The sequence below is a fragment of the Festucalex cinctus genome, chromosome 4, assembly GCF_051991245.1.
Source record: "Festucalex cinctus isolate MCC-2025b chromosome 4, RoL_Fcin_1.0, whole genome shotgun sequence".
Lineage (NCBI taxonomy): Eukaryota > Metazoa > Chordata > Actinopteri > Syngnathiformes > Syngnathidae > Festucalex > Festucalex cinctus.
This window is the reverse complement of record NC_135414.1, coordinates 18598256-18617343: the sequence shown is the minus strand read 5'-3', so window position 1 is coordinate 18617343 and position 19088 is coordinate 18598256. Positions and strand designations below refer to the sequence as shown.

The window sequence follows — 19088 nt, the reverse complement described above, 5'->3', positions numbered from 1 at the left end:
GTTCCTGATACCGCGTCATCAGTAAACGAATGAGTAGTCGAATGTAAAGCGCTTTGAAAGCCTTGTAAGGTGGAAAAATGCGATAGAAATGAAGTACCATTTACCATCAACTATAGTTTTTAAAGTAACAAATTTTCATTACATCAAACTGCATGTTTGTTTTTCACCAATGCCACACATTTTACTTAAATGTAACTTTTAGCACAAGGCATTTCAGTTATGTGGTGTCACAGTCTGAACACTAGGGGTCGCTATGTAAAATGATTATAAACGAAGAATAAATTGACAACGAAGATCATAGAGTTTGGTGGATAAACACATGAGATGCCATATGACCTCTGTGTGTAAACTACAAAATAAAGTGATGGGGAAAAACAGTTTTTTGAGAATACCACAACAAGCTATAAACAAGCTAATAAAACTGACAGAACTGAAGTGATACGTCCGGCCGTTAAAATAGTGCCAGGGTGTACTATTGCATCATTTGTTGGAGTCAAAGTCTGAGCACAGACGTACGGTATCAGTACTGATAGATAAACTGGTATTGGTATGAGTGCATCCTTAATTATTATCTTAATGAGAACATTTTAAGTCTGTGTTGTGTCCAGCGCTTAGCTAGTGGTTAAAAAGTTGTGTCTTTTATCACTCGTTCTCTGTCACAGGTACGATCAGGGCTGGATGGCAAGGAAGGGGAGCTCCTGGTCCGAGGTCCGTCTGTCTTTAAGGAGTACTGGAACAAACCTCAAGACACCTTAGAGTCTTTTACAGATGACGGCTGGTTCAAAACAGGTACCCAACACTTCATCTCCTCTCAACCTATCTATGTCTTTCTTCGCGTTTTACATTGTAGGACAGTATATTCTCAAGATGGATGCTTACATGCGCATACATACACATTCATACCTTTCCTTGGATGGAGTGAATTCTGACGCCAATTGCACACATAATGTCAGAAGGATTCAAGAAAGGAGGAAAAATAGATATGCAGATTACAGGAAGTAAGAGCTGGAGGATGAGCTTGGGGAAGGCTTCGTGGAGGGGCGGTTAGAAAGAGTCAGAGATGACAAGGTGAGGATGACTATTGGATGGTAGGAGCCGGAAAGCAGCAATGAAGAAGTGATGGGAGAGCAAATCTGGGAGAGCAGAAGCAGGAGTGTGTTTAATTGGCTTTGCAGCCTGGAAGGACAGAGATCCAGAGCACAGCACGCTGCTGTCACACTCCATTACAGCCACTGGCCACATAATGAGAGCCTGAGCAATCAGCTCCCCACAGACCGGTCACTACCTCAAGCCACCCTATGCCCGCACACACACACACACACACACTCACACAAATTCATAATGTCACAGGTGGAATCGAATACAGCAAAAAGCCCGAAAAAAGTTGACACACTGTAGAATGTCGGTTAACCAAGAATAACTAAGCAGAGGGAGGTTATTAAAAAGTCTGAACTTTTTACCAGGACATATTTTCTGGGAGTTTTTACTCACTGAAATGAGAAGTAAAGAAGTACAAATACTTTGTTTTACTGTTCTTGTGTAATTTTATTGTTCAAACTATGTTTTACTTTCACTCATGATATTTTAAGACCTATATCTGTATTTTTTACATTTTCACAACTGACTTATTACGTTTTTTTTGTTTTGTTTGTTTTTAGTATTTAATACATGACAGCAATTGAAATACAGTTTAGACCTGGAAGAAAAAGCAGTCTGCGCTGTTTCCTAGACCCGCCAATCGTACGAAGCATTACTCCCAGTCCTCTACATCCAAGCTTGTGATTGGCTCTTCAATGTCAATGTTATGATTTGACAAACAATTGAGCAATCATTTGAATTAGTACTACTACACAAGTAACTGGACTTCTACTTAAGTACAGGATGTACTTTTCCCATTTCTGCTATTAATTACTTACCAGCCTGGCCTGGTGTGAAAATTTTGAGATGTTCCGCTCATTGTGTGTATTGCTGGCACATCATCATGGAAAATTGCTGAAACTGGTGACATTGGTCATTTAGAGTCTAGCGCGTTTCATTTGACACTGCTTTGCTTTCACCTCACTTCCCGCAGCCAACACTCTTTCTCTTCACACCTGCTCCCTGGTTCACAGACGAGCTTTCTTTTTCTGGTCATCACACTTCTCTCGCTTGTCGCCTTGAGCTTTGTACATCGCCTTTTCAACGTCGTCTCTCACTGCTTTCCAGGCCTCTAAGATGTGTTTTGTAGTGTTTCTCAACTGTTGTCACCCATCGAATGGGAACTACCTCATTGTTGCAAAGTTGTGACCCACTTAAATGGAAGATAAGAAAGAAGAGAATGTAAATATTTCTTCTCTATCTTCTAATGGCATTTAGAACAGTCAAGCCAAATGCATTCACCCTATTAGTTTAATTCCTCTAATTTTCTTAGATTCACTTTTTATTCATACTGCCCGTTCAAAAGAATAATTAACTGTGCAGAGAATTACATTACAGATATATGTACGTGCTGCCTGTGGAGCACTTTGTAGATGGTCTACAGATCCAATTTCGTGCTCATATAATTAAGTGTACTGCATCTGCTATAAATAGCTGTGGCTATAAATATCATTACATTCATCCTTATCATTTGTACTGTGAAGGAGTGCTCCATGGAGTGCACCGCAATCTTCATTCAGCACGCACAAGATGAAACTTTGCCCGCTCCTTTTTTTCTGAGCCCAGCAAATGTGCATTGTATTAGATAAACCGGCAGAATTGTCGAGTTCAAAGAAAAGAACTCATTGGCTGTGGAAAATGAAAAATCATTGTTTTTGTGCCAGGACCTGGCGAGCAAGATGAAGTCTTAGTCGAAAGGCGCTTCATTGAAGATGCTGACAGGCAAAGAAAAAGAGAAGAAATGGCCAAAGAAAGATGGAATTTAAGAAGAAAAGGAGTGTGAGAATTAAAATCAATAACTCCTCAGCCGGCTGGAGGTGTCTCCACTAGTGTGAGTGGGCCCGTGGAGCTTGACTGGCAGCTCTATAGGGAAGCTGTCGCCTTCCCCCGAGTGCTCGCTCTTTCCACTCAACCTCACAAACATCGCCAAGCACATTGATTCTTTCAGACTTTTTTAACACCCCTTTTTGTGCTCTTTACGCGAGTCTGTCCATCTTTCTGCAGATACGCCGAGCATCCAATGACAGCTCATCTGTTGTTGTCGTGACAGCCGCCGCCACCCCCCACCCCCACCCCTTTTCACCAGAGGCTGCTAATGGATCCATAAATAAATTGATGAACTTGTAAATAAGCAAGGGACAGTGAATATGAGCAGTTTTCTCCATTTTGGATTTCAGCGTCAAGTAACAGCTGCTTGTTTGTAACAAGCGCTTAAAATGAAAATTTTGTGATATTTACCGGTAATAATAAGAAGACAAATGTTTACAGTGGCCTAAAATACTAAAATACAGTTTAATCTTGTTTTCACTCTTTTATACTACTTATTCAGAGCCAGCGAACTATATTCCAGATTAAGTTTAGTGGAGTAAAACCACCAAAGAGGCTTTATTTAGCTACTTTTTACAGTGTGGTGCTGCTCTTCGCCAATCATCGTTAGGTATTCTTTCTAAGATGCTGTTGTGATAGTTTTGTGAGAATTTGTCAAGTAAAAACAAATAAATAAATAAATAATTTTTTAATATTTATTTTTATGTTAAACCTAAGTGTCACTGCAGTGTAAAAAGCTGTCAAACCAAGTTGAGTTGAGTTGAGTTGAGTTGAGGTTTTTTGTTTTGTTTTGTTTTTTGCTGTAAGTCCATACAGAAGAAGGAAGGTCAGTCATTTGAGACTTGAAGTTTGCTTCACTTTATTACACAATACTTTGTGAGTTTTCATTTTATTTTGCACTCAACAAATACTCCACATATTAAAAAATATACTGTATAACTAATACGGAAACCTATTAAAAACTAAACCAAATTGAATTTTTTGTTTTAGAAAAAAAAAAACTAACACAAAAACAAACAAACCTGTTCTAAAAACTGAGAAATTAATTGAAAGAAAAAAATAGTCCAAACAAAATAAAAAATAACTAGAATGAAAAATCCCAAACTATTATAACTCCTGACTGTGTGCTAGCAGGCCAAGCAATGTTGTAGCAAATTTCCTGTAGATATCATCCGTCATGCATGTTGTGGCTTTCTTGCGCCCAACAGTTCTTTTCCTCTCCTCTCCTCTTTGTCCGCCAATGTCACATTTCACCCGCAGTCACGTTATGGCCTCCCAAGCCAAATGTCACACAAACCAACTCTCTCGCCTCCCAGCAGTTTGCTCAAAGATACCTCCCCTGTCCCCTCCCTCCTATTTACAGCTGGATTGCCAGCCTGGAGTGGTGCAGGGTTTCCTTGTGGCAGACTGATTTTTAACTTTTTGGAAACTGTTAAGGAATTTATTATCAGCTCTGTGTTTTCTGACTGTATTTTTTTCCTCCTTTTTCATGGGTGCCGTCCTTGTCAATGTACTACTACTACTCTACTGTGTGTAAGATTGTGACAAAAACTGAGGAAGACATCATTTCAGTCTAGTGTAGATCCAGGACTTATAAAAACGCATGACTCTTTGCAAAAACACTGATCCACAGATGGCAGGCTTCGTCTCCTTAAGGTTTTTGGCAGTTGCAGCCACTTTTTTATGCACATCGTCCCCTAGATGACTGGTGGACTTTTATAGATGATGATGAATTCATAACCAGGCTGTTGGTTGGTTTCTTTATTAATGCATTTGAAGAACATTCTAAACATTTGCGGACACCTTCTACATCGGCTGCTTCCCTTCTTTTCTGGGACTATGCCACTGTCTGGTGTATGTTTGTGTGCTAAACCATGGCAAACATTGGCCTTGGCTGAGATCTTCACTGTCTGAGTGCTTTTTCTTAAATCCACATTGTTGGCTAAGAAGTGCAAAAGTGAGAACCGTAATTATTATGTCTCATCATCATGTTTTCCACCTTCAGATTTGCATGTCTGACTCCAGAACAGAAGCATGTAAATGGCCGTTAAGTAGTTTGCTCGATGAGCGCTGCAGATCTGAGACAGACATCAATCCTCAAGTTCAGCTTGTTATCAACTTGCGAAGAGGCACAGAGCAAGCAATCTCATCAGTAACATTACCATAAAGCAATTCAAGCTCCTTTAATTGCATTATATTAAACAAATTAGATCAGTCATCCGAGTGCAAAGTGCTGTTTTGTGTGGTATTAATTACCAAAAAAGGAGCTGTGACAAAAGTTAAGGATGATAAATAATGTCAGAGCTGAGATTTCAGCGCTTTGGCTGTCTGTTATTTATCCTCATTAACTCCTCCATCTTGGCTTTGGGGCTTTAATGTAGAGCATTAATATTCATGTATGCTAAGTGTTTACAGTCCCCCTGAAAAGAGGCATGACTCACATTTACACTGCGAGTCTCTGAGCAGATAAGGCTCTCCTCTTCACAGTAATGGAGGGCACTCGGCTTGAACCTGCTGCTGTAGGTTCTGCTGAATCTTGCCAGCAACCGTGACTTCCACTTGTATGCTGTTCACGACGAATGTCACCCTGCTCACACTTCACCAGTGTCAACCGTCACATCGCTCCTCCCATATATCACGTGGAGTGTCAATTGTTGTGTTTGCGTGCAATTTCTTTGATGTAGCAATGACAATTGACACTGTATGTGATCATCTTGATACGGGCAGGGTAGTCATGGCAACAGCTCAACTTCATAAGTGTCCACTGTCTTGGAACCAAATTGAATTGTTCCACTTAGAAATTTTACCGACCTGGAATTATTTCGGGGAAAAAACAAACAAACAAAAAAAAACGTATTGAATCTTCTTTTGCGAAGAGATGCACACATCTAGCAACAATTTGTTTGTAGTCTCTGGTTTCAGGGTGAATCTGCTGCATACGGCTACATTTGATGCTGACAGCCTGAAAAAAATTGAAGTTCCTACTGATCCATTTTCAACAAACTAGTGTGCTGTCTTAGCAGACAAAAGTGCTACGGTCATTGCGTCCCATAGCCTACTAATGTTTCTAGACAAGAAAATACAGTTTGCTACTATGCACAGTTTCCCGTATTTGGATGGATGTCGGCTTTTCAGTTTGTCGTGTTTAACCAAATTCTTTCATATTATTTTCACGTTCTCATTCTCATCTGCATCGAATCGCTAGCAGGCATCATACCAGAATTTGAACTACTTCCTGCTTCCGTGTTTATGAGTCTTGGGAAATATAGTAGTCCTTTCATCCTATTGTTTTGGTCAGACCAAGACAAGCTGAGTGTTTCTGGCTGCATGTTTACAAAGTGGGACAGGCACGGTGTAAACAACACAGCCTGCTTCCAATAGCTGCTGTGACTGCGCAAAAAAAAAAAAAAAAGTTGGATAATGGTGAGTGCATTGCCTTATTAACAGATGGCAAACTGTCAACGAAGATAGTATTTAAATTAGCCAAAGTAATAACACAAACACCAGTCACTTGACTAGCGATGTTCAACTTTTTTTGTTCCCATCTTTTCAGTCCTCTTTCCTGTCTGAACCTAGCATAATAGCGCTAAATCTAGCTAATAAACTATTTAACATACAATGTTTCACAAAGATAATGTAACCCAATTCATCTTATGTATGAAAATATTTTAAAATAGATCCATTCAGGGATATTGTGCCTAATGATACGGTGCGCCTAATGGTCCGTAAAATACGCCAATTTAAAGAAAATCTGTTGATTATCTAAAAAAGAAAACACGCTAATTGTTAAGTGAAAGTCTTATTTACAAAAATAATTTTATTTGCATACTCTGTTTATATAATTGATCAATATAATTTTAAGTGTTACCATATTGGAGGATACTCGAATACTAAAATATTTGGTAATTGCAGCGCTAGTTTGATTTCACACCGGCGTTCTGTCATAAACCGCACATCTCTCATTTTCAAGCTGTTGGTTGAATGAAGTTTTCTTGGGAAAGTGCAACTTTGGATGCCCTCCATTTTCCGTGAAAGTCTTGATCTGTTTTTATTTCTTTTTCTTCCACTCCACTGTTTGCCTTCACTTTCTTTAATGGCTCTGAATGAGATGAAAGCCCAGTGCAATTAGGCTTCTTATCGTTTTAATTAAGAAAGCCATTCGGCCATATCTTCCTCTGACGCCACGGCACATAATGGTGGAGAGGCTCTGATGCCTGAAGTTGGCGTGCGTGCGTGTGTATGTTTGTGTGTGTTTACCGCCTGGGTCAACACCGTTTTTGTATGGTGTGTCTTGGTGTTTGTGTGGCCCAGTAACACAGTTAGCAACATCCCTGTCTTGCTTGTTTTTTTTGTTTTTTTTTTAAGTATTCTTTTTATCAGCCATTGTTCTCCAATCACAATTCCCACTTGTGCCACTCTCTGAACATTCTGTTCTATTATCCCCCCCCCCACACACACACACACACACAAAGACACTAGGTCAGAGAGTCCTGGTGAAGTACTTCAAACTCGACACAAGTACGTTGTCTTAGTTTTTCCGATTACCCGCAAGCGTTTTTCCTTTTCCACAGAGGGTGAAGGTTACAGAATTTATTGGCCTCAGCTTGCAAAGACAAGAAAAGTAAATGCAAGTGCCTATAAAGCCAAACGCCTGCAGTCACAGTAGATAGCTACAAGCTACTTATTAGCTACTTATGTCTATGTTTTTATTTCCTCCCTCATCTGAAAGCAAGAGGATGGAAAAAAAAGAAAGTGAAACAACCCATTTATTGCCATTAACACCCACATGCCACATCCCCCCCTCGGCTTACCCCCGTCTTCCCGACCCTCGCGGTTCCGCCGGCCTATCAACGCAGAGCAGCGGCCTGTGAAGAAATTCCCGATATCTAAATTTACACTCTGTATCAATCTTGTTTAATAGACTGGAAAGCTTATAGGCAGCGTGGCAAGCCGGCAGAGAGAGCCGCGGTGATAAATTGTCGGTTTGCAGGCGACAGCCGCCCGTGATGTATAATGAAATATTTATGATTTATCCCAGCTAATAAACTGAAATGAAGTGCGTGATGTATGGGAGCAGATGGGCCCTCTATTGATGCGAAGGCGAGTGGAAGGAGGAGACGGCAAGATAGGTGGAGAGAAGGAAACACGTCATGTGATGAGAGATGCGCCGGAGAGGTTGAGGAAAGGATGAATGATGGAGTGAGGAAGAAATGGAGGTGCATTTTATTTTATTTTTTTAAACACAGGGGAGAGGGACATTAGGTACACCTGTTCAATCTTGTCCAATACTCTAGTACTCTACTCGACAACCTCATAAGGTAATCATGTTATCAGAAATTAAGGCGGTTAGCTAGTGCTAATCTGCGCATCCAGCAAAACTTAACTCCTTTGCTCCCAAAAACGTATAAATACGTTCTATTTTAAATATTACCATGCTCCCAAAGACGGATTTATACTTTTTTTTTTTTTTTTTTTTTTTTTTTTTAAATGCTAAAACATACAGAAGACTTTGATGCAGCCTCTGAACTGAAGGGAATGCTTGAATCAATGATAGTTATTAGAAAAACGGCCAGCAAATGGCAGCAGAGTATAAGAGATCATCCTGGGCCATGTTGCAAGATGGTCTTTTCCCCACTGTTTTAAACAGATTTATGAATAATGATGAAACTTGGCTATATTCTAATGCTAATTGCTGCAAAACGGAAACATAACAGAAATATACTTTTTTCCCCTGGCGAAAGAAAATACTTTAATCTTTCTTTTGGTAGGTTCCATGTTTTTATAGCAATAGAACACAATATTCTGTGGGCCTTGCAAAATCACCATTTGCTAATTTTACCATAGTGTTAACATTTATTAACAGTTATACTACGAATCAGTCATTTTTGTTGTGTGTATTTTATTTACGATCTTGTCACTTCCTATTGTTACTGCAATGTTTCTGTTTTACATTGATAACAAGGTTTTCCTCAATCCAGAATATCGCTGGCGGGTCCTGCAGGAGCACACAAGTGGTGTATTTTTCCGACCTCTCAGTCCACCACATTTACTCAATGGTGACTCATGTCACCTCACTCCCCTTCCGCTTCGCCTTCCCAGTCCCAGCTGCGGATGCACCACCTGTAATAAGCCAAAGGAACATCTTCCGCTCCTGACCCATTTTCTCTGCTCGCTGTCCCCTTGCCCAGCTGAGCCCTTTCAAAGTGTACGCTTCGTCCCCACACTTGCCCCCATGTGTACCTGTGTGTGTGTGTGGATGCAGCCCTCTGGATTGGTCTGAAAGACACGGATACAAATATTGAATTTGAAGTGACTGTTAATGCTTGCTTTTAAAATGTCTTTTTAATTATATATGTACTGGTACATTACGCAGTTGTGGTTGGCACGTTTGCCAACAAAAGTTCTCAGGTTTGAATCTCGGCTTAGACTGACTCGTCAAACCCGGTAAACACTGCTCTAAATTCTTAGTGGGTGTGAATTGTTTAAATGTATTTTTAAGATGGCGTGTTTTTTTTCTGACACTCGGTCAGGTTTGAAATAATATCCCTCAGTCTCTTTTCTTTCTTTGTACAATACATTATGATTGTCTTTTGTTTTAGTGGCTATCTCATTGTATGGTCATAAATCATTCTGTATTGATTTCTGACCACTGCACGGAATCCAAATCAATGCAGACTGTCTGATGTCTGCTAATTTAAACATGTCCAAGTAACCCATATAATATTGTAATGGATCGCATTAAGTCATTCAAAGCAAGTCAAGTGTGAATTTACATAAATTGTCGACATTACTTTTCAAAACTCACATTTCGCCTTACTATACGCCATGGCTTTCTTTTTCACTTTCTTTCAGCTAATTTATCTGTTTTGGTGCATGAAAGACGTATTGGAGAGTTACTGTAATATTTGTCCATTTTGTGACCTGAACGCACATTAACATTCATTTTATTCAACATACAGGTGACACAGCAGTGTTTAAAGATGGCGTCTATTGGATTAAGGGCCGCACCCAAGTTGACATCATCAAGTGTGGCGGCTACAAGATCAGCGCCCTCGAAGTGGAGCGCCACCTGCTGGCTCATCCAGACATCATGGGTAAAAATTCACACAATGGCGTCTTCAAATTTAGTTTCCAAATATGTCAGTAAAAAAAAAAAAAAGTCAGGTGTGAATTCAATAACCAAAACAGTTGAGAATAAAATCAGCAGAGATAGTATTGACTAGCAGTGGAGTGATGACCATGATGTTGTTGCATTTAAAAGTTTCCACGTTTCACTGTACAGACGTGGCTGTGATCGGGGCGCCAGATGATACGTGGGGACAAAAGGTAACCGCAGTGGTTCAGCTGAAGGAAGGTCACGATCTCACCTTGACAGATTTGAAGGCATGGGCAAGGTATTGTTGCTTTGAACTTCTTCCTTCACTTCAAATGTGAACCACCACAATAATTATATTATGTATAAAGTATCAATTTAGTTAGTTTTTAGCAGTATTTATTTCTTTAAATGCTTAGATTTAGTTGAGTTTTTATTCATTTTAGTTTTAGATGTAGTTTTTTATTTATTTATGATGAACATTTTGAGGGCAAAACTTTAAAAAAAAAAAGTTATTAAGTTATAGTGTAATAAAATAAAATACAATTCCCAAAGCAAGACCAAAATAAAAACATTTAAAATTAACCCCAAAATCTCAATTAACTAAAAAACTAACAAAGGACACATGATACATGATACATGACCTTCAAGGCGATATGTATCCTGATATTTGACTTTACCTGCATTCTTTTATGAGAACTGCCATACGTATACCTAACTGATATTTTATTTTCTTCACGTTCGCACCGCTTCCAGTTACCTGCCAGCGCCATTCTGGTCGAAATGTGTGAGCAGTGCATAGCCAGAGCAGCTTCCAGAGATGCGACGTGAACATTTTTGAATAAATGTTCGATATTAATTTTGACGCCTCCTTGTCGATACATGTATTGTAAAGAGGCCCGAAATGATATATATTCCCATATTGATTTTTTTGGACGAATCATCCCGGGCTGAATTTCGGTCACATAGTTACACTAATAAAACACTTGGCGGCAAAAAAAATAAATCTGTCGTTGTGTTTGAGAATTTTTTTTTTTTTTTTTTTTTTTTTTTTTTTTTTTTTTTTTAGTAGCCGAGAAAAAGTCTTTTGTGCATTCGAGCATTTCAGTGTGTGAGAGGTTAGGGTTGATCTCAAATGACGTCACGTTTTCCTCATTAATATGCATGAGTCGAACAAAATAATAGAATAGGACACATGCATACACATCCTTTTGGAAGAGAACTACAACATTTCAACATGGTTCAATCGACAAATACTTTGGAATAGCTCAAATGGTGGTTGACATGCGGAGACATCAAAGTGGGCGGAAAGAAAGAGAGTTCGAGGTCTTTTTTGGTGTATTTACAATTCATCATGATGCATAGTAGCTAGCATGTTGCACCAGGCAGCTAGCAAAGCTAACGCTGAGAAATCAGACGATAAACATACCTGCACTCGCTCATATTGGGTCTGGATTTTCAGCTGCTGGCCCATTTAGCACATATAGGTGTCTTCAGTGACATTTTTCGCGTAAATCCCTGCCGTTTACATGCTTGAAGCCAGCGTAGATATCCAGTCACATAGCGGCAGACACCAACGCATCAGAGGTTTGTTGTAACCATAATACGTCTGTTATGGATATTTATGCTGAAATAATCAATTCACAAGTTTTGGCTCGTACGAATACACTCTCCTCAGTCGCCTGCCTGTGCACTGCTCCATTTCTTGGCCGAAACTCAAATGGCCACGCCCTTGCACAGTGCGCTGTTCTAAAAATAGTCGTTTTGGAGTAATTTTGAACAGCCCTGTTTCAGTAGTGTGTGAGACATGTTATCCTAAACTACGTCCCTGACAGCCTCTCTTATCTGATAACGTGAGAGTGTGCTTGTGTGCATTGTAGCTGTGGGGTCCATATGATGGTGCGTTCAACGCTACTGTTGACCCATAAGGCTAAACGCACACACTCATGTACACGCACACCCCCACACACTCCAGCCAGGGGTGCCGCCAATGGATGGTCATCACCAGCACACTTCACCCCCAGCCAGTGAGTTGCCTCTAACGGGGGAAGGAGGAGGAGATGAAATGAGACAAACAAGTCGATGGATGCTCACTCGTCAGTGGCCTGGCTGCAGCCGTCAGTCTCCATCTCCGTCACGCGTGCCAGGCTTCGCCACGCGCACGCGCGCACTGCCCCAAAGAAAGCACGCCCCATCTCAGATGTGTAGGCATGCGCACGAGCTCGGTGAAACTTGCTGAAAGCGCAGCGTGAGTCATTCCGTTCACTCGCCGCGCAAAACAACAACTCACACAAAAGTAGGTTAAGAGATGATAAAAAAGCTCCAGGCTGCAACTTGACTTGACGTAACAACCGTGCACTGCATACGGGAAAATAAAACACTTTTAATTAGCCCAGCCTGTTAGTTTGCCTTTGACTTGTATTTATTTATTTTGTTGTTTTATAATCTCCCAACAATGATAATGTTTTGTTGGGAGGGACTTGTCTGTGTCTGGAAGGTAAATTTGGCTTATTAGCGAGCGAGGGATGAAGGACGTTTCTTATCGCGACTATTCCGCTCCAGGCCTCGCCTTTGTTGTGCAATTGTTTTCGACTCTTGTTGTCTTTGTTGTCGCAAATGCGCACACACACAATTGTGTGCACTGCTTCACAGTCTCGCGCGTTTGTGTGCGTAGCTGCGTATCTTCTCTCGCCAGTGAGCAGGAAACAAGTCGTGAGTGCGTTAACGTGGGCGCGTACTGCTGATGTCTTTGCAGAGAGCACATGGCGTCCTACACCATCCCCACAGGCCTGCTTCTGCTGGACCAGATACCGAGGAACCAAATGGGCAAGGTCAACAAAAAGGACCTCCTAAGACACTTCTTCCCATGAATGCGTCAAGGAACTGGGTGACACTGTTTACCTCTGCTGTATTTTTATGGCTGGCAACACGTGGAGGGAGGCCCAAAACTGCCAAAATAAAAATAAATAAATAAAAGTGAAAAATAAAAACGGATATAAAAAATATCGATTAAAAAGTTAATACAAAAAAATGGATACATCTAAATAAAAAAATATGTATATAAAAAAGTAAATGTAATAAATAAATACATTTGTAACAAATAAAAAACAATATTCAAAAAATAAATATAAGATAAATGCATAAAATACATTTTATTTCCATATATTCTTATTTTTGTTATTTAATTTTTTAATTATATTTTTTATATCTCTTTAACTTTTCACTTGTATTTATTTATTTATTTATTTATTTTTCGCAGTTTTGGTCCTCCATAACATACACATGAACATTGCCTCATATTAAAAATAAAATAAAATAAAAAATCATTGAAATCTTGCTCGGTCGTGTAAAGTGCAAATGAGATTTAGTAATACAATTTAGATCTTTTGTTAAACCTGGAACGATTCGATTATGTATTGAGACAACAGTTATTGTTATTTTATTTTAGTTGATTATTTTCAACAGCTCTGTGCATTATTTCTAAGGAAATTTAAATGTGTTTTTACGATGACATTTTTTTCTACACCACTGGCTAAACAGTTTTGAAAAAATTCTAATTGCAAATGTTTTGTTTGTACACAATATGCATCATGCATGATTATTTTTTTTAAAGGTCCCAATCGTGTTTTTAATTTTTTAATTTTTTAATTTTTATTTTTTTATTTTTTTTTGTTGGTATTTTGTTCTTATTGGTTAGGCTTACGTTAAAATAAAGACATATGACCCATGTGAAAGAAAGTTAAATGACAGTATTTGAAGCATTTGCTCACTCATTCAACTTCTCAAAATTCTACCAAACAAGTATGGCACAAATATGAGTCAGTTAATCATCAGAATTGTCATTGCACAGCAGTTCGACAAGTTTATTGCCCATAAAGATTAAAATAATGCAAATACGTGGCTTTATTACATCAATTTTTATGTTTTGTAAAAAGAAATATGTAAAAGTTGGCATTTTTTTAAGTACTGAGCCTCTCTAAGCACTATATAAATAATTAAATTATAGCTATACAGAAAAATTAAAGCCCACCTTCCAAGTGAAAAAAAGCAGCTAGACAATTGCATTCTACTACATTGCTATGTCGATTTGAATTGGATTAATTGTTCAATACAGAAGCATAGAACTGCCAATGTGGTCTAAACATGTTTTCACTGGAAAACTTGGAATGAGTTTACAAATACCTTTGAACGTATTTGCAAATACATTTGAACGTACTTTTAGGCTAAATGCTAAAAGCATAGCATTTTTTCCCTCATAATGCCACAGGCCAGGGTATGGGAAAAATGTGTTTAGCATTTAGCCTCCAAGTACGGTCTAATGAATTTGCTTACCAGTCAAAAATGTAAACTCCACATTGGCTGTTCCTACTTGTGAAGCACTTACTCAAGGACACTCCAACATGGTCACAAGGGTCGGGGATCGAACCCTCAACCTCGGGATTGGGAGACAATCACTCTACCACTGAGCCATGCCGCCCCAAAATTTTCTGATGTCTGGCACGACATCGAACTGAGCTAGGGGGTAGTTCAGCCCTGTTTATATAATACATTTTAAAAAGTATAATTATATAAAATAAAAAATGTATAAATTTTCAGCTACGGGTACTACACTTGTTTTATACGAATGTGTTTGTATGAGTGTGCAGCTGTGGTGACACAGGTGCATCGGGGCCTGGAGTCAGATTCTTTAGCACCACAGCTGGATGCCCAACACTTCATCTCAAGTCTTGCACTGCAAGCCCTTCTCGCCTCTCATCCTTCCTCATCTCAATTTCCCCAACGCTCGGCCTCCTCCGTCTTCATCACGACTCGTAACAGATTGCAGCGGGGCCGACTTGACTCTGAGATGCCTTTTTGAGTGCGCCCTGGTGTGCAAAAGGCACGGAAGAAAAGACAACGAGGAGTTATGAGCAGGCGGGACAATCAGAAATATTGGAAGAAGGGCGGTGAAAGACGATCCAGTCCAGATAAACAAACCTAATGAACAGGCAGAGAATTCCTAGATGGAAAGACACACAAGCGCAACCATCACATGGAACAAGCTCCTGTCTACACACACACACACACACACACTGGTCTGCCCACAGCCACCAGAGACCTGATTAAGAGAGCAGTGCTATCGATCTGTGGGCTGGCAGACCAGGATGGATGAGCAAGCAGGAGCACCAAAGGACGACGTGCGTGCCCCCAAATCCCACCCCGCTGCCCCGCCCAACCACCCACGCTGCAGCTGGAAGTGGGCCAGGGCAGCCTTTCACGCCGACGAGGCCGCCAGCAGCGGAGGCTCCAACCCAAGCCGAAGGTTGTAATAGTTTTGGGATTGACATTAAAGTTAGTTTTGTAAACAAATATGAGAGCAGAATGTTTTTATTTATTGATTGCGATTTAGTTCTATTTATATAATTTTTTATTTATATTATAGTTTTTATTTTGTTGTGAGTTTCTGTATTTTTTTGTACCTTTTTCCCCTCATAGTGATGGAAAATGAAGCTTCATGAGCCACTTGATATTTATTTATTTATTTTTACTCTTCTAGCTGGTGCTCTTGGTTTACAAGTACAGTAGAAATGTAATCAATTTCCATTGCACTAGCCTTTTTCTTTAAACCAAGATCATTATATAGAAGAGTAAGAAAATAAAAGAATCGCAAGTGCTTTGTAGAGCTTCATTTTCCCATCACAAATGTATGGTTTCAGTTATTTTTTTTTTAAAAAGCATTTTTGTATTTACTAGTATTATTGTTATTGACCTGATTTCAAGAGGAAGTGACATGTTTTCAACAAGAAGTGATGTGATTTTTAACAGGAAGTAGCCCGGAAGTGGGCTAATATCAACAGGAAGTGAACCAGAAGTGGCCTGCAATCAACAGGGAGTGACCTGACATCGACAGGAAGTCACCTGAAACACTACTACACAACTACTTTTACAGGTACTAAAAGTACTACTACCATTAATACAAATACTACTACTGCTACAAGTAGTCTACTACATGCGGCTTTCCACCTTGCAAGAGTCAGCAGTCCCATTCAAAATTTCCACGCACATTTTTCTAAATATTTTGTTTGTATTATTATTATTATTATTATTATTATTATTATTATTATTGTGGGAATGCTGAAGCATTCCCACATATACTATTGTGATTTTTATTCTCCACACTTTTTTGCCGCGTAACAACTACCACATAATACTTCCAATTTACACTGTTCTAATTTCAACTAGCTTAAAAAATTCACACCTCCCGGGGTATATATAATCTGAACCCACATTACTTACAGTATTTGCACAATTTTAAACATTTAATATATACTTTTCCCCATTCATTTTCAATGGAAGTATCACTTTCCATGCCCACTTACATACATATAACTTATCATCATTAGCAGGTGTCTGATCCTGCTCGTATTTAAATCTTAGCATTCAGCTTTCAGCATTCCCACGCAATTTCTCCAGAAATTGCACTTAGTCTAGTTATTATGATGATGATGATGATTATTATTATTTCTTTATATAAAAATGTTTTTATCAATTTTACTTTTAGTTATTTTGGTCGTTTCTGTTAACTACAATAATATTACGCCGTGTATGTGTGGTTGTGTGGGCGGAGGACGTGTTACAATGTTCACATGGCGGAGGGGATCCTGTTTATTCCCTCAACTGAAGCTTGATCAAGTACTCGTGCCCTTGAACTATACTCTACCTCTTACATGCACACACACACACTTGTGCCTGTGTTTGCTGGTGCATGGTGGAAGAGGTTGTCTGCAGATGGCTGCTTATTGGACCCCAGGGTCCAAGAGGATGGCTTATGGGGGACACTGGTGAGCTTGTTTATGTGTGATACACACTGCGTTTGGTCACATACGGGTGGCGTTATACATGAACAGCTCACATTGGGATGTTTTGGTGCCCCTTTGTCAATATTCTGCTCTTTATAGAAGGCGGGCCTGCCTGACGATTTTACGATGGCCACATTAGGCCTTAACACAAACCAGATGGCTTCACAAATGCCCCAAAAATGGAAACAGCAGTATATTTGTAAATGACATTTTCTCATTCACGTTTAAATGACACTTTATTAGATCACTGAGTGGATTCATTCGCTGGGGCCGTTTTTCCAAATTTATATCGGTTGAGACAGATCGACTGATACCAACGTAAGCACATCATTTCACATTTGGTCCACGGGATGTCCATGTAGTGCCGAATCTGTCTGACTGCGCCTCAATCAAATCCACCAAAATCACGTTACGCCACCTGTGCCACCACTTACCTGCTTTTATCGACCCTAGTCTTTTTGTCACCAAATTTCTGTCTGTCAATGTGTTTCACACATGATCCCCTCATTTGAATAACATTTCATGACACATTTCATTCAGAAAGCATCTGCAGCATGAAATAAATAAATAGGAGAGCAGAGCGTTTTTATTTAATGATTGAAATGTATTTCTATTTGTACATTTATTTTTGTATTTATTTGTATATTTATTTTTTTTTACTCTCGTTTTTTAATTTTTGTATAAATGTTTTTTTATTTTTTTATTTATCTATATTTTGTTGTTTTTGTTTCCATTTATATTTTTTTGTATTTAATTTTTAAGTTATATTTTTATATTTGTTTTTAACCTCTATTTAGTTTTTTTTTTTTTTGACATTTTTGTTCCTCCAGAATATTTATTATACTATTATTATTATTATAATATCATTCAAAATTGTGCAAATATAGATATATGGTCGATTGCAGCCCTGTGACAAAGACAAACATCCCTTATGAACTTGTTTCCATCCCTAAATTCAAATTCTAGCAAACAACACCAAGGACTGCTTCTGGATTCACAGCAGCTCGCCCACATGCCGCTGACCCGTTACACACTGCACCCCCCCCCCCCCCCCCCCACACACACACACACACACACAAGCAATCAAAACAGACGTACACTTTTGACATTCACAAAAGGCTGCACTCCTGCAGCTACTTGATGACCACGAGGGGCTTTATGTTTGGAACCGTGCATAGGGAGAGGATGAGGATGGGAGCACGACGGGCCTCGGGTACACCCGCAGTCCGTATATACACACATGGCGAAGCCAGAACCCCCGAAGGCCTGTGTGGGTGCACGCTAGATGCTTGTAGGTGGCCTCTTGTTGTTTACACGCTGCTCATGTTTATTCTAAAGCATCATTCACATCGGTGGCTCAGCCTCAGGCTCACGCTCGCCCTCTCTCTCTCTCTCTCTCGATTTCCTCCTTCACGGCTGTTGACCTTTTCCCACTCTTTCTCTCTTGCAAGAACTTTTAGTCTGCCTCATTGCTCCGCATAGGCGTCATTTGGGACACCTGCAAACCTACAGTTGAGTCAGATCTAAGATACCATTTCTGTCTTTACAAAGAAAATCGTGCTCGGTTTTGACGGACAATGTATTCAGTTGAAGTCAATGGTATGGAAATGACACACAATGTTGTGTTAAGTAATATTAATTTTGAAATGTGCCATGGAGAACCCATGTTAGCACATGGAGACATGCAAAATCCACACAGGATGGCCTGAGATTCAGAACTGTGTGGTGGACATTAGTGTTAATTTCGTCAACACACACTAAAACTAGACTAGACTGGACTAAAACCTTCATTAATAAACAATTACTAGGACTAAATCGGTGTGCATTTTCGTCGAATCATGAAGACGAGACGGAAATGCGCTTCTCTTGATAAAACTGGACCTAAATCTATGGACATTTTAGTTCATGAACAAAAACGGGATGAAAATGATATGATTTTGTAAAATATTTTCTCTGCTAATACGTCATGTTGACACGGTGACATACTCCCTTTCAAATCTGCAGCTAGCGAGTGCAACATTCACAAACACATGGGACAGAGAGGAGGTGGATTCACCGTGAATGGTAAAAAAAAAAAAAAAAAAAAAGTAAATTATACTTATAATCTAACATTATGTTATATAACATATTTATATTATATATTAATTTATATTATTTATATTGTAAATTTGTATACAGCAATGCCTGTTCTT

The 19088-nt window shown here is 39.3% G+C and overlaps 1 protein-coding gene across 3 annotated transcripts in view; it reads left to right on the top strand.

Moving 5' to 3' along the window:
• Positions 1–14242, top strand: part of acsf3 (acyl-CoA synthetase family member 3) — a 29158-nt gene extending 14916 nt beyond the window's left edge. Inside the window, exons 7-10 of one of the 3 annotated variants that reach the window (XM_077519463.1) lie at positions 663–789; positions 9924–10058; positions 10247–10358; positions 12813–14242. In XM_077519463.1, the coding sequence (XP_077375589.1) occupies positions 663–789; positions 9924–10058; positions 10247–10358; positions 12813–12927 (489 nt within the window). In that variant the 3' untranslated portion in view covers positions 12928–14242. Of the gene's footprint in view, positions 1–662; positions 790–2801; positions 3055–9923; positions 10059–10246; positions 10359–12812 lie in introns of those variants that run through there. The other 2 variants (XM_077519461.1, XM_077519462.1) reach the window with 2 other exon arrangements.
• The last annotated feature ends 4846 nt before the right edge of the window (positions 14243–19088 follow it).